The 15,761-nt window shown below is 39.9% G+C and overlaps 1 protein-coding gene across 3 annotated transcripts; it reads left to right on the forward strand.

Annotated features, from left to right (window-relative positions):
• Positions 1–5,397: 5,397 nt before the first annotated feature.
• LOC121373599 (zinc finger protein 235-like) lies at positions 5,398–13,828 on the forward strand. Of its 3 annotated transcripts, none has more exons than XM_041500288.1 (2): positions 5,398–5,520; positions 12,475–13,828. In XM_041500288.1, the coding sequence occupies exon 2, from the start codon at positions 12,771–12,773 to the stop codon at positions 13,767–13,769; it is 999 nt and encodes a 332-aa protein (XP_041356222.1). In that variant the 5' UTR covers positions 5,398–5,520; positions 12,475–12,770; the 3' UTR covers positions 13,770–13,828. The 3 variants fall into 3 exon arrangements, with proteins under 3 accessions (XP_041356222.1, XP_041356224.1, XP_041356223.1); XM_041500290.1 differs by lacking the exon at positions 5,398–5,520 and adding an exon at positions 5,605–5,892; XM_041500289.1 differs by lacking the exon at positions 5,398–5,520 and adding an exon at positions 9,116–9,532.
• Positions 13,829–15,761: the final 1,933 nt, after the last annotated feature.

A 15,761-nucleotide genomic window follows, 5' to 3' on the forward strand; every position in this document is an offset into this window, starting at 1 on the left:
GCTTCTTACGATACAGACCGGCCTCGGTGGCGTCGTGGTTAGGCCATCGGTCTACAGGCTGGTAGGTACTGGGTTTGGATCCCAGTCGAAGCATGGGATTTTTAATTCAGATGCCGACTCCAAACCCCGAGTGAGTGCTCCGCAAGGTTAAATGGGTAGGTGTAAACTACTTGCACCGACCAGTGATCCATAACTGGTTCAACAAAAGTCATGGTTTGTGCTATCCTGCCTGTGCGAAGCACAAATAAAAGATCCCTTGCTGCCTGTTGTAAAAAGAGTAGCCTCTGTGGCGACAGCGGATTTCCTCTAAAAACTGTCAGAATGACCATATGTTTGACGTCCAATAGCCGATGATAAGATAAAAAATCAATGTGCTCTAGTGGCGTCGTTAAATAAAACAAACTTTTTTTTCTTACGATACAGAGGCGGGACGTAACCCAGTGGTACGACGCTCGCTCGATGCGCGGTCGGTGTGGGATCGATCCCCGTCCGTGGGCCCGATCCCCGTCCGTGGGCCCATTGGGCTATTTCTAGTTCCAGCCAGTATATCAAAGGCCGTGGTACGTACTACCCTGTCTATGGGATGGTGCATATAAAAGATGCCTTGCTGCTAATCGAAAGGAATGGCCCATGAAGTGGCAACAGGGTGTTTCCTCTCTCAATATCTGTGTGGTCCTTAACCATAAGTCTGACGTCATATAACCGTAATTAAAACGTGTTGAGTACGTCGTTAAATAAAACATTTCTTTCTTTCTAACGATACAATAAGACTTAGCACAACCAAAATGCTATACAACCTCTACAACAGTCTAGTGCTTTTCCTTTCACTTAGTGATATGGTTTTGCCTCACGTGGGCGTGGAAGATGGTAACTGATAATGTTAACTAAGACTTAAAGGGACATTCCCGAGTTTGCTGCATTGTAAGATGTTTCCGACTAATAAAATATTTCTACGATTAAACTTACATATTAAATATGTTTTCTTATTTAGATTATCGGTGTCTGTATATTCAATGTGTTTCTGGCCGTCTTAATATTTGTAAGAAGCCCAAAACTGGATTTTGTCTTCAAATAATTTCGTACGTACGAAAAAATAGTTTTTAGGAAATAAAATGAAATTTAACCTTTTACAAATATTAGAACGATTAGAAACACGTTTAATATACAGCCACTAATATTTTATACAGAAAAATATATTTGTTATGTAATTACAGTCGTGAAAAAGCCTCTGTTAGTCGATAACATCTTAAAACTTGCAGAAAACTCAGGAATGTCCCTTTATTATATAGCCACTATTATTTTATGCAGAAAAATATATTTGATATATAATTATAATCGTTAAAAAGTCTTTGTTAGTCGATAACGCCTTAAAAATTGCAGCAAACTCAGGAATGTCCCATTAACTACCTCGTATGTCTTTCTTGTCCTACACGTTGTCACTACCTCGTATGTCTTTCTTGTCCTACACCTTGTCACTACTTGAGATGAGCCACGTTGGTTGAATTGGCAAGTCCTCTTTTTTCCCCCTTTTTTTTCTTACCTCCTCCCCATTAAAGGGACACACCCTAGTTACGGCTATTTGTTAACCATTACGGCGTTGTTTTTCGCTATTAAACCCCATTTTTCACAAATAAAATTGCACTTTACTTACATTTTATTATTTAGAATACACATTTCCATTCACCTGAAGTGCTTTTTGGTAATCCTGATGTTTGTAAAACCACGAAATGCATTTTTTGCATTTTTTCACAAGACGTGCTGTCGAGAAAAAACCGTTAAGCAAGCGAGGTCCAATCTATTTTTAGAGGGAATCTTCCTGTGTAAACGTCACAGGTGTTGGTATACCACGTGACCGTTATCATTTTGGTTCGGGTTTGTTTTCTCGTGCACGGTTCGCGCAATCAACATCCGATTTGTTGTTGTTCATTTGTGAGATTTTTCTTCACAGTTCGTGAACATTTTCAGTAACAATAAAGTTCAGACAAGTAAGTGTCTCAATACAAAACGTTACAAACCCTTAAAACCAATAATTTTGCTAAGTCTTACGATATCTGGAGAGGGGATACAACCAGGACAGAACAGTTGGAACATGTCCAGGAGAGGTGAAAAGAACGTACCCCAAGTCTGTGCGCACTCTGTGAAATTTGTCGTGACGTAGGCATTGTTGTGCTTCGAGCGACATCTACCGGTGACATCAGAATACTAACTTTCAAAATTATTTCAAGCAATTGGGACATGGTGATTCCCATGGTATTTATCGATATAAAACCTGCTTTTTCACTCCATTTGATAAAAACGTGATCCAAGTGTGTTACAGGTTTGTAGATTAACGAAATTATAATTTATTTTCGCTGGATGGAACTAGGGTGTGCGGCTTTAAGGTTGAATTCACGGTGTTATCACATGCCCGTTATAGCATATTGGTTGTGTTGGCACAATAAGTTGAATGACACTTCGAATTTTTTATATTATTTTTCATACTTGCCTAGTGTTAGCACAACCAAGGTAACCTTCCATCCGCCCCTACGAGGTCTTCCCTTGATTCGGTCATCTGGGGCTTTGCATCGAGGACGAGAGTGATTGTCTGCCCATGCGCCGATATTGATATGGACACACGGGAAGACAGTTCTGCAGTGGAGGAGATGACTTGGCGTGTATAGCTTATTGGTTGTGCTAGCACTAGATACGTATGAATAATAATGGGAATTAGAAACATGTTCTAACATTGTTGTATCAGCACCATATGAATGAATATATCTGGAGGTGGGGAGGGGTGGGGAGAGGCACAGCCTGCAGTGAAAGGGGGCACAATTTCTAAAAGGGGGGGGGGGGGGGGGTGTCGGTATTTATATACAATAGGACAAAAAACAACAATTAAAAATCGCGTACATTTGTCCGAGTTGGGAGTGTGTGTGTGTGTGTGTGTGTGTGTGTGTGTGTGTGTGAGTTGGTAAATGCCGCGAAACGGGGACATAAGTGTGAATACACACCAACAAACCGGGGACATCCCTCACACCGGGGACGTCCCCGGTTTGTGATAGCACTGGAATCGGTTCCTCAGCACTGGTTCACCTAAAAAAAACAAATAGGTCATTATATCTGAGGGGGGGGGGGGGGGGGGGCACAATTTCTAGGGACGGGGAGGGGGGTGGGTGGGTCGGTATTTATATATGGTAGGACAAAAAACAACAATTAAAAATCGCGTACATTTGTGTCCGAGTTGGGAGTGTGTGTGTGTGTGTGCGTGCGCGCGCACACAGTCTAGTTGGCTCCTACGGGCTTATATATTGGTTTCAGGGTCGGACCTAGCAGAGGTGCATGGGTGGGGACAAATGCAAAAAAAAAGTTTTTAAAAGTTCCCCGCTTGCCTCCATGGACAAGACCCTGTGTTTATTACTACCAGTCTATCTGGTAGGTTTTGTGGTAGGTACTGTGATTTGGTGATGCGTGTGTGTGTTTGTAGGTGTACGCGTGAGGATGAGGGTGGTGGTGTCTCCCGCTCCTCTTCTCGTACGCGCATGATTCCACAAGAAAAATTAATATGTTGGTCATTTTGTTTTACCAGTAGATCTAACAGCATTGCGTGTGGACTCCCATGTCCAGGTGACTATTCATCTATAAATAACAATTTAAATATCGACCAATTACACATCGCCTTTTATAGCGTTATTCGGGAGCATACAAATTCAAAAAATATCGGGCTAGACTATTTATGCAATAGGCGAACGTGGGTCTGTTTTAACATTAAAAAACGGGGAAAAGTGCAGTAATAAACTCTGGATTGTATACTAGTATAAACAGATTTTATGGCTATACCATCTCGTTTTTTCCTCCCTCGTCTTGAAACGAATTTTATATAAAATTTTATATTGAAATTAGTTTTCGGCATACTTCGTAATTCACTCGAATCATTTCGTATACCCTCGGCATAATTTCGAATGTTTTCAAATTATATTCAAATCACTGGCATGATTTTGCCAGTAAGGTTTTAATTGGTCGAATCATAGGTCAACTGGACATAAGCTCCAATGGGGTGCTGTTAGATCCACAGGTAATAGCAATTAACTAGTAGAGCTAATTTTAATTAGATTGCATAATTGTTTATTAAAGTTTGACCTCGGGTAGAAGCATACATGGTCACTATATAAAATAAACTCCAGTATAACACAGAGACGCTCGATATATCGAGTCTTGAGTATTACCTGTTACAAACATACATGATCACTACACCTCGCTCCAGCTAGTGCTCCACGACTGGCATATCAAAGACCACGGTATGTGCTATTTTGTCTGTTGGATGGTGGATATAAAAGATCCCTTGCTACTATTAGGAAAATGTAGACTATCAGGGCTTCTGCTAGAGGGTAAAACGGGTAGGAAATGGCAGATTAATTTTTTTTTTTTTAAAGCTAACCTTTTGACAAAATTAATTATTCTTATCATTACTGTATTCTTTTTTTTAACCCTACCCCGAAACTGAACCCATTTTCTTTCTGGGAGAGGCCCCCATACCCTCTGTTGACTATGGTTGCATTCAATTCGTTAGCGCCACACCCACAATTTTCTTTCTGGCAGAAACACTGATTACATGTCAAAATTACTGAATGGATGCTACTGAATGTTTAACACCCAATAGGGCAATGATCAATAAATAATATTCTCTAGTAGAAAGAAAGAAAGAAATGTTTTATTTAATGACACACTCAGCACATTTTATTTTCAGTTATATGGCGTCGGACATGTGGTTAAGGACCACGCAGGTATTGAGGGAGGAAACCCGCTGTCGCGACTACATGGGCTACTCTTTTTCAATTAGCAGCAAGAGATCTTTTATATGCACCATCCCAAAGACAGGGTAGTACATACCACGGTTATTGATATACCAGTCGTGGTGCACTGGCTGGAACGAGAAATAGCCCAATGGGCCCACCGACGGGGATAGATCCCAGACCGACCGCGTATCGAGCGAGTGCTTTGCCATTGGGCTACGTCCCGCCCCTATCTAGTAGTAACGTTAAACAAAATAATTTCTACTACATAAAATAAAATGTAAAATAACCAGCCATACGATATGGAAAACGGAAGTGTATCTGAATGTCAGATTATTAATGGAAATCCGCATTTCAACTGATCTAGTCCAAACAAGAGGTCAGAATAGTTTCTTTGTGTCTACTTCCTTTGTAATCAACATAATTATATTTATCGAATAAATTTATTAACTTGCTAGTGTAGGTTTAAATGTTTGACAAAAATATTGTATGCTTGCTGTTCTCGTTTGGTGCTTATGAAGTAAATGACTATAGAGACTATATGTTTCTTATATCACACTAAACACAAGTACTTTATTATCGGAACCGGCGTGACGTCACACGGCCTAGTTACCGATCATCCGGGTCTTTGGGGGTGAAGCAAAGCCTTAGTGATTACTTTTTTACATAGAAGGAAGTTATATTAACTTTTTACATGCCTTGCATATTGTCATTTATTTTCTGTAGCTAACACATAGTTGCAGCATGTCTTGTGAGTATTATAGCAGCTTGGGTTGACATATAAGAGAGAAAAAAAAACGGGAATATACTAAAAATAGCAATATTACCCATACCTCTGTGCGGCCGGCCATGGTGGAGGGCAAACAATAGCGTTTCATTGTTGTATACAAATACGAGCTTCGCAGTTTAAGATTTATAACTTAAGTCCTTTTAAATATTTTTTGTTTTACTGTTAGTAGACACTGCATTATTTTGATAACATGCAGGATTATTTTGATACACTGGATAAGACGGCAAAAAGCAGATATGGAAAAAACTGCATATATTGGGAAGCAGGATTCGTACACTACAAAATCGCCGGTGGAAAATGGCTTCAGGATCCCCATTTCTATCCATCATTTACGTATGCAGATCTGATAAATTACCTGATTTTTAGCCAAGCTCTTTTTATACGCTGAAGAACTTCCAGAATTATAAGGGACGGTCCATAAATATCGATGTGCTTCACAATCCGAACAATGTTCGGAATGGGGGGAGGGGGTAAAAGCCATGTTCGGATTGCTTTTTAGGTAAAACATCGGTCCATCGAAGGTCAATGTTTCGTACACATTATATCAATGTTTTTATGTTAGGATTAGGGGAGGGGGGGGGGTCAAACCCAATCCTAACATTGTTAGGATTATGAAAACCATTGACCGGCCTCGGTGGCGTCGTGGCAGGCCATCGGTCTATAGGCTGGTAGGTACTGGGTTCGGATCCCAGTCGAGGCATGGGATTTTTAATCCAGATACCGACTCCAAACCCTGAGTGAGTGCTCCGCAAGGCTCAATGGGTAGGTGTAAACCACTTGCACCGACCAGTGATCCATAACTGGTTCAACAAAGGCCATGGTTTGTGCTATCCTGCCTGTGGGAAGCGCAAATAAAAGATTCCTTGCTGCCTGTCGTAAAAAGAGTAGCCTATGTGGCGACAGCGGGTTTCCTCTAAAAACAGTGTCAGAATGACCATATGTTTGACGTCCAATAGCCGATGATAAGATAAAAAAATCAATGTGCTCTAGCGGCGTCGTTAAATAAAACAAACTTTACTTTACTAACCATTGACATTTATGGACCGTCCCTAAAAGTTTGGATGCATATGACCGTTTTGTGTGTGGTTGGGTGAGGAATGTTGGTGTTTACATCCACGATTCAGTCCATGTGATACGTGCAAGGGTGATGCATTCAAACGGCTTAATAACACATCGCTTTATTTGTGGATTATTTTCGATAAAGCTGGAAAAGTTCTTTGTGCCCATTGTAATTGTAAAGCAGGACTTGGCGAATCATTTTCTTATATGGCATCCACGTTATTTTATATTGAAGCCAGTGTAAGGTTAAGGGAAAGCAGCACTGTGAAACAGGAACCAGCCTACTGAATGTTGCCTTCATCACGAACTTCTGTTGACTATGTACCACTTAAAAACATTAACTTCACTACATCTAGAACTTTAAAAAAACCCAGCTGGTGAGCAAGAAAAAATGTATCAACTGCTGTCCAGTCACTTGACACACGTTTTAATGTGGAAAATGAAAAATCCTCAGAGTACTTTGCTCAAAGACTGTACCAGAACTGCCGACTGATCCATCAATTCTGGTGCTACACTTGACAAATCAGATGAAGATCCAGCACTATATTGTATTTGCGATGATTCAATGATCGCATGCGATTCAGGAGACTGTACCCACAAGCCATTTGAATGGTTTCATTTTTCTTGTATGAAATTAAAGAAAGCACCCACTGGAAAGTGGTATTGTATTGGCTATAGGAAGGGAGTGGCAGTGAAGAAAGTGAAATGTTTTAATAAAACTAAAAGAAAATAACTTTTCAAATACAAACTACTGTACACATTTACAGGTATTTAGTATCACTGGTGATGGATTTATGAACATTGAATTTAATTATAAAACTATGTGAACTATGACAAACTCACCAAAGAACTCGCCAAAAAACACGTCTGCAGTTTTCTTATCAATACTAAGTGATATGAAACCCAAGCTGCACTGATGAGCCCTGGGAGGGCGAAACGTGTACACAGTCAAAAAATGGGGGGAAAAATTACAGGCCTCAATATTGCAAGTTAAATTCAGTTATGATAATTATAATTTAACAACACTTTTTTAGTGATTAGTTATTTTGTCAGCATGTATATAGGTGTCATTACTTTGTTACATAGGGTCTGGGACGTAGTCCAGTGGTAAACTGTTTGTCTGGTGTGGGATCGATCCCTGTCTGTGGGCACATTGGGCTATTCCGTGTTCCAGCCAGTGCACCACGGCTGGTATATCAAAGGATGTGGTATGTGCTACCCTGTCTCTGGGTTTGTTTTATTCAAGTAGATGGACATTGGTTTTGATTGTTCGAAATGAAGATGCATTGACCAATACACAGAGGTACATTTTATCCCCCCCCCCCCCCCCCGAGTAGATTTACACTTGTCAGGATAAACGGATAAGTGTTGATTTTGTACGCGTCTTGCTACTTGAAAACAAGTAGTGGGTTTCCTTTCTAAGACTATTTGTAAAAATTAACAAATGTTTGACATCCAATAGCCGGTGATTAATAAACAATATGCTCTAGTGGTGTATTTTGAATGGTGTTTATTAAATGACTAATGAAATTTTTACTTTTTGGTGGAGGACATAGTCAGGTTTTTTTATTTTTTTAAACTGTTCCAAAACTGGGCAGCACATACCACTCATATGGTAATGAATTTGTTTTAATTTTTTTTGTGCACAAGTACTAGGTAGAACACAGGCGACCAATATTTCTTACACCATTACCTAGTTCATTAACATGTTTCGCCCCTCCCAGGGCTCACCAGTGCAGCTAGAGTTATTCATTAATCAATGCCTGAAAATTACCAATATTCTCAACAGTGACTAGTAATAAACTGCAAACATGTTTGGAGGATTATTTTTGTTAATATATAGAGTTCTTTTTGGAGATAATTTTTTTTCAAGTGAATCTGTTTTGAATGTATTTTTTCCCCAGGGTATTCAGATGCTAATTATAAATGTCCTAATAAAACATATTTACAGGTGTGTGATGGCATTTTCATTCTTCAGTCAAATGGAACAACTGATGGGTACATAGGGCCTATTTGTAACGGCACAACACACACACAATTTTATCAAAAACTGGGTTTGAACTGTCAATAGGACATGTCCTAGTTCATAAAAATAAACTCGAATGTAAATGCACATTGAGTTTATACAGCCGGCGACATTTTCCATTAGCAAATACAGAGCCGTTCGAAACGAGGAACGAGAAATGACTTCACCGTTCCTTTTCCACATAAAAGATTGTTCCGAGTTTCATTTTCCTCCCATAATGCACCGCGCGTTTTAAACCCAAGTCCTACAGTCGGTCGTTTTTCCTTTAATTCAAAGTGAAGATCGTTTCAAAGTAAGTATTTCGTAGTCTGCATATGCCCGAAAAAGGTCACACTACACGATTAGGGTGGGAAAAGGTGGTGTCAGTCGCTATTTCGACCACAATTCCGTTCCGAGCAAAATTGCTCGGAACGGCTCTGTATTTGCTAATGGAAAATGTCGCCGGCTGTATAAACTCAATGTGCATTTACATTCGAGTTTATTTTTATGAACTAGGACATGCCCTAGGTCTGATCGGTTTATAGCTTAAACTTGAGCCAAAATGAAAATTTTGGGTCAAAGCCTCCTTCGTCTTTCACCTTTTTCTTTAGTTTCTTCACCCTGGTGCGTAATAATGCTAGGAAGCCCCCCCCCCGCAAAAAAAAAAATCCTTGTCTCTCCCGTAGCGGGCATTACAACTAACAATGCCACAAGTAGTCGGCATTATGTTGGTTCAGGACGAATGAAATCTAACAATAAGATTCGACAAGTAGGCCTAGCTATTATTAGGTGTTGATGCCGACCGCTATGGATCGTGGGTAATCTAGAATGACGCGTAACCCTCTATTGTCGAGGGGACCTGACTAGAGGCAGGTTTGGCAGAACAATTTTTGTTGATGCAATTTTCAGGTAATATTAATTATAAATTTTAACAACTTTGAAATGATAAGATAATTATTAATATTATAATAATTATGATGTAGGCTACAAAATATATAATTTGTATGTATAATAATAAAATTTATATGCATGATTCAAGATAATTATTTTTATGATTTAACATAATTATTTTATTTCCAAATAGAATGTTATAATTAAACAATTGCAAAGTTGTTACTTTACAACTTTAAATTACAGTATTATTATTGTCATTCGTATATAGATGTATTGGCAACAGTGAAAATGTTCCACTGAATACATTATTTTATTCTTTAAAAAAAAACCCCAGTTTCTTGAAATAATGAAATGATTTTGTTTTGAAATTATCTGATGATGTTGACCTTCCTTACCGGTTGAATGCAGGGGAAAAGAAAATAGCAATAATAAAATATAGCCAACCTCAGACCTTGTCATCTAAGGGGAGTTATATCTTTTTCTAGCTACCCATCACTCCCCTGAGATTAGTTCAAGGAGAATAATCTATAGCTCCCTTTAGTATGTGAATATTAATATTTTAAATTGCCCCCTATAATCTAAGTTAGGGTAGCAATTAATAACTCCCATATTATTTTCATGTCACAGTCTACAACCTACTAAAACATAGTGTTACCTCATCGAATATAACTGTTTTAATAATAGGGTTTAACATGGTATATTTATTAATAAAACACAAAAACTTACCTGAGTAAATAATGGTTAACACATATATATGTGTGTGTGTGTGTGTGTGTGTATATGTGTTGTTTTATACCTAGTATATACACATGTATGTATATATGTATGTATGTATGTATGCATGTATGTATGTATGTATATATATATTAGTGTTGTTTTATACCTAGTCAGTGGATATTGCAGATTTTGTCTTGGGCTGTATGTTCGGTTCCGAGAATTCAGTCAGTGTTACGTTATAAATGAAGTGGAACATGGAATCAGACTGTTCGATAAAAAGCAGCAGACATATTTTTGTCTAGTTTCTAGACGTGCAGAAATGCGAGGGGATGGGGGTGGGGTGGTAAGCCCTATGCACATAATGCATGCATTGTTTTGTGTTACATGTGTATTTCCATAATGTGCATGGGGCGGGACATAGCCCAGTGGTACAGCGCTCGCTCGATGCGCGGTCGGAATGGGATCGATCCCCGTCTGTGGGCCCATTGGGCTATTTCTCATTCAAGCCAGTGCACCACGACTGGTATATCAAAGGCCATGGCATGTACTAACCTGTCTGTGGGATAGTGCATATATAAGATCCCTTGCTGCTTATCGAAAAGAGTAGCCTATGAAGTGGCGACAGCGGGTTTCCTCTCTCAATGTCTGTGTGGACCGTAACCATATGTCCGACGCCATATAACTGTAAATAAAATGTGTTGAGTGCGCCGTTAAATAAAACATTTCCTTCCTTCTTCCTTCCATAACGTCGAGCCCAAAATTCCTAATATGTTCCCAAATTACCCTTTTTATTATTATTATTTATTATATTTGATTTTACAGTCTATGTTCACGTCCGTGTAAATCACATAACGGATATGAGACATATATTTGTGGATATTTTGTTTATCAGACATATCACAAATCTTCATTTTTGAATAGTTGTTTAGATATTCAGTTTTCCAAAATCAGCTTGATAAGAAAATTACCGATTGCTGTGCCCCATATTTCTCTCAAGTGAAGTATGGTGCATAGATACCAAACCTGATTAATTACAGTGAATTATTTGACATTCCTGGTGCATAACCAACCCAGACCCGTAGCATGGTGGACATTATTGGGAGGGGAGGATGGGGAGAGGGGTGGGGGCAATTGAAGGAGCGCCAAAGGCATGAGGTATTTTTTTTTTTTGGGGGGGGGGGGGGGGGGGATCTGGAGGCATGGTTCAAAGGTTATTTGCCCGTTACTGTAACTCGCCATTAATCTCGATCCGTTAATCTCGCTACAACTTTTAAGTTGAGATGTAAAGGTTATATACAAAAAAAAAATTATTGGTGGGTGGGGGGCGGCCTGCAACCTTTCATGTAAAACCAAATAACCGATTGGCTATCACTCAGCTTATGAACGTACGTCAAGTTCCTAGGGCGGAACGTACCTCAATGTAAAACGCTCGCTTGATGTGCAGTTGGTTTGGGATCGATCCCCGTTGGTGGGCCCATTGAGCTATTTCTCGTTCCAGCCAGTGCACCATGACTGGTATATCAAAGGCCGTGGTATGTGCTATCCTGTCTGTGGGGGTGGTGCATATACAAGATCCCTAGCTACTAATGGAAAAAAGCAGCGGGTTTCCTCTCTTAGACTATTTGTCAAAATGACCAAATGTATGACGTAAGACATCCAATAGACGATGATTAACAAATCAATGTGCTCTAGTGGTGTCGTTAAACAAAACACACTTCAAGTTCCTTATAATTAGCCTTTAAACACGAATCTGTGCAAATGAGCCAAATCAGTTTTGTGATGTGTGTGTGCAGGGGAAGGAAGGAAATGTTTTATTTAACGATGCACTCAACATATTTTAATTACAATTATATGGCGTTAGACATATAGTTAAGGATCACACAGATATAGCGAGAGGAAACCTGCTGTCGCCACTTCATGGGCTACTCTTTTCGATTTCAGCAAGGGATCTTTTATATGCACCATTCCACAGACAGGATATACCAGTCGTGGTGCACTGGCTGGAGCGAGCAGGGGAAGGTTTTGATAAATATATTTGTTTTCAATATATTTTGACTCGACCCACTACGAACTTCGCTCGCCAGAATCTAGACCCCCCCCCTCCCCCCCCACACACACACACACACATCCTGCTAAAATCCTTGCACAGGTCAGTTAACTATACTGCTACGGAATATTTTTTAGATATGTAGCAGTCTTAATTTCTATTTTATTTATTCATAAATCTGTTTCTTGTGTAGAACTTGCTGTCTTCGTGGTACAACGTTTGAGAGCTGGACACTGTGCGGCACTTTGTGACGCTTACTGGTTGCAAATTTGAGACGTGTTGAAATAGTCATCCGAAGACGTCAAGTTTGAGGAGTGTTGAAATCGTCATCTGAAGACGTCAAGTTTGAGGAGTGTTGAAATCGTCATCTGAAGACGTCAAGTTTGAGAAGTGTTCAAATCGTTAGCTGAAGACTTCAAGTTTGAGGAGTGTTGAAATCGTCAGCAGGAGACGTCAAGTTTGAGGAGTGTTGAAATCGTCAGCTGAAGCATGTCATTCAGTGGTAAGTCATGTATCAAATGCGACGTCTGCTCGAAGTGCTGTAAAAGCAAGTCTTGCTTAGAGATACACATGCGCGTGCACACCGGGGAACGACCCTTCACGTGCGGGGTGTGCCTCAAGGATTTCACAACCATAGGTAACATTAAGGAACATATGTGGCTCCACACCGGAGAAAAACTATTTCAATGTGATGTGTGCACAAAACGTTTTGTTAACAAATCGAGACTCAAACGGCATGTGATGATTCATAGTGATGACAAACCTTATAAATGTGAAATGTGCACAAAAGGTTTCACGGGGAATTTCAGCTTGAAAAAACATATGCAGATCCACACTGGTGAAAGATCGTTCACGTGTGAACTGTGCACCAAATGTTTTAGACAGCGTGCCAGGTTGCAAAATCATATCCTGTTGAGACATTCTAATGAGTCGTTTGTGTGTGATGTATGCACAAAACGTTTCAAAAAGCGCCCCCTACTTGCACAGCACATGTTGATCCATACTGGTGAAAAACCATTCCTGTGTGAGATTTGTACAAAACGCTTTAACCGGTCTGCGACATTTAGAGAGCACAAGAGGTGTCACTCTGGTGAGAAGCCGTATAAATGTGAAATATGCACAAAGTGTTTTTCACGAAGTGGCAACCTGAGACGCCACGAGTTGAGTCATGCCGGCGTGAAACCATTCAAGTGTGAAACGTGCACAAAACGTTTCACCCAGAATTCCACTTTGAAAAACCACGTGCTGATTCATATGGGTGTGAAACATTTCAAATGTCAAATGTGCTCAAAACGTTTCACAAAGAATGACCACCTGCAGCGTCATATTCTGACTCACACCGGTGAGAAACCGTTCGTCTGTGAGATCTGTGCGAAATGTTTTACAATGAGATCGGACTTAAACAAGCACATGAAGATCCACAAGGGTGAAAAAAACAATTCAAATGTGAAAAGTGCACAAAATGTTTTACGCTGCACTGGACGCTGAGAAGACGTATGTCGATTCATTCTGTATCAGGAAATAAATAATATATAATTAGGTATGTACAAAACGTGTTCGACTCAATTGCTTCTTACGGTACAGACCGGCCTCGGTGGCGTCGTGGTTAGGCCATCGGTCTACAGGCTGGTAGGTACCGTGTTCGGATCCCAGTCGAGGAATGGGATTTTTAATCCAAATACAGACTCCAAACCCTGAGTGAGTGCTCCACAAGGCTCAATGGGTAGGTGTAAACCACTTGCACCGACCTGTGATCCATAACTGGTTCAACAAAGGCCATGGTTTGTGCTATCCTGCTTGTGGGAAGTGCAAATAAAAGATCTTTGCTGCCTGTCATAAAAGAGTAGCCTATGTGGCGACAGTGGGTTTCCTCTAAAAACAGTGTCAGAATGACTATGTTTGACGTCCAATAGCCAATGATAAGATAAAAAATCAATGTGCTCTAGTGGCGTCGTTAAATAAAACGAACTTTTTTTCTTACTATACATGGTGGGACGTAGCCCAGTGGTACAATGCTCGCTCGATGAGCGGTCGGTGTGGGATCAATCCCCGTCCGTGGGCCAATTGGGCTATTTCTCGTTCCAGCCAGTATATCAAAGGTCGTGGTATGTACTACCCTGTCTATGGGATGGTGCATATAAAAGATCCCTTGCTGCTAAACAAAAAGAATAACCCATGAAGTGTCGACAGCGGGTTTCCTCTCTTAATATCTGTGTGGTCCTTAACCACATGTCATATAACCGTAATTAAAATGTGTTGAGTGCGTCGTTAAATAAAAATTTCTTTCTTACGATACAATAAGGCTTATTCAACTTACTGTGCTAGCACAACGAAAATGCTATACAACCTCTACAACAGTCTAGTGCTTTTCCTTTCACTTAGTGATATGGTTTTGCCCCACGTGGGCGTGGAAGATGGTAACTGATAATGTTAAGTCACTAAGACTTAACTACCTCGTATGTCTTGCTTGTCCTACACCTTGTCATTACTTGAGATGAGCCACGTTGGTCGAATGAGCAAATCCTCTTTTAAATCCCATTAAGGTTGAATTCAGTGTTATCACATGCCTGTTATAGCATATTTGTTGTGCAAGCACAATAAGTTTAATAACACTTCGATATTTTTTCTCTCTAATTTTTATTATTTTTCATACTTGCCTAGTGTTAGCACAACCAAGGTAACCTTCGAACCGCCCCTACGAGGTCTTCCCTTGATTCGGTCATCTGGGGCTTTGAATCGAGGACGAGCGTGATTGTCTGCCCATGCGCCGATATTGATATGGACACATGAGAAGACAGTTCTGCAGTGGAGGAGATGACTTGGCGTGTATAGCTTATTGGTTGTGCTAGCACTAGATACGTATGAATAATAATGGAAATTAGAAACATGTTCTAACATTGTTGTATCAGCACCATATGAATGAATACAACTGGAGGTGGAGAGGGGTGGGGGGAGGCACATCCTGCAGTCAAAGGGGGCACAATTTCTAAAGGGGGGGGGGGGGGGGGGGTGTCGGTATTTATATACAATAGGACAAAAAACAACAATTAAAAATCGCGTACATTTGTCCGAGTTGGGTTGTGTGTGTGTGTGTGTGTGTGTGTGTGTGTGCGTGCGTGCGTTGGTAAATGCCGCGAAACGGAGACATAAGTGTGAATACACAGGTTTCCAGTCCGGTCTACTCCTCAGCCATGAGGAATTCTAGCCGAATTCGATATCGGTAAGTAATGGAATATGTCTTTTTATTCATTATTTAAATGTTTTTATTACTTTTAGAATGATTAAAGGTGCGAATAATTCATAGTATAATAATTCTAATAATTTCGTTACATGATGTTACTCTCCATGCATAATATATAAAGATGTAGTTTGGAAACGTGTTGCATGTTCTACCACGTGTTTCTTTTGGCATCAAACGTTTATATAACAACAATAATATTTCGATATGATTTTGGGTTTTTTAAAATTATTTTGATAACT

The sequence above is a fragment of the Gigantopelta aegis genome, chromosome 5, assembly GCF_016097555.1.
Source record: "Gigantopelta aegis isolate Gae_Host chromosome 5, Gae_host_genome, whole genome shotgun sequence".
Classification (NCBI taxonomy): Eukaryota; Metazoa; Mollusca; class Gastropoda; order Neomphalida; family Peltospiridae; genus Gigantopelta; species Gigantopelta aegis.

Bases quoted from the DNA above. Each gene is read 5' to 3' on its own strand.
- LOC121373599 (XM_041500288.1), top strand. From the start codon at position 12,771: ATGTCATTCAGTGGTAAGTCATGTATCAAATGCGACGTCTGCTCGAAG.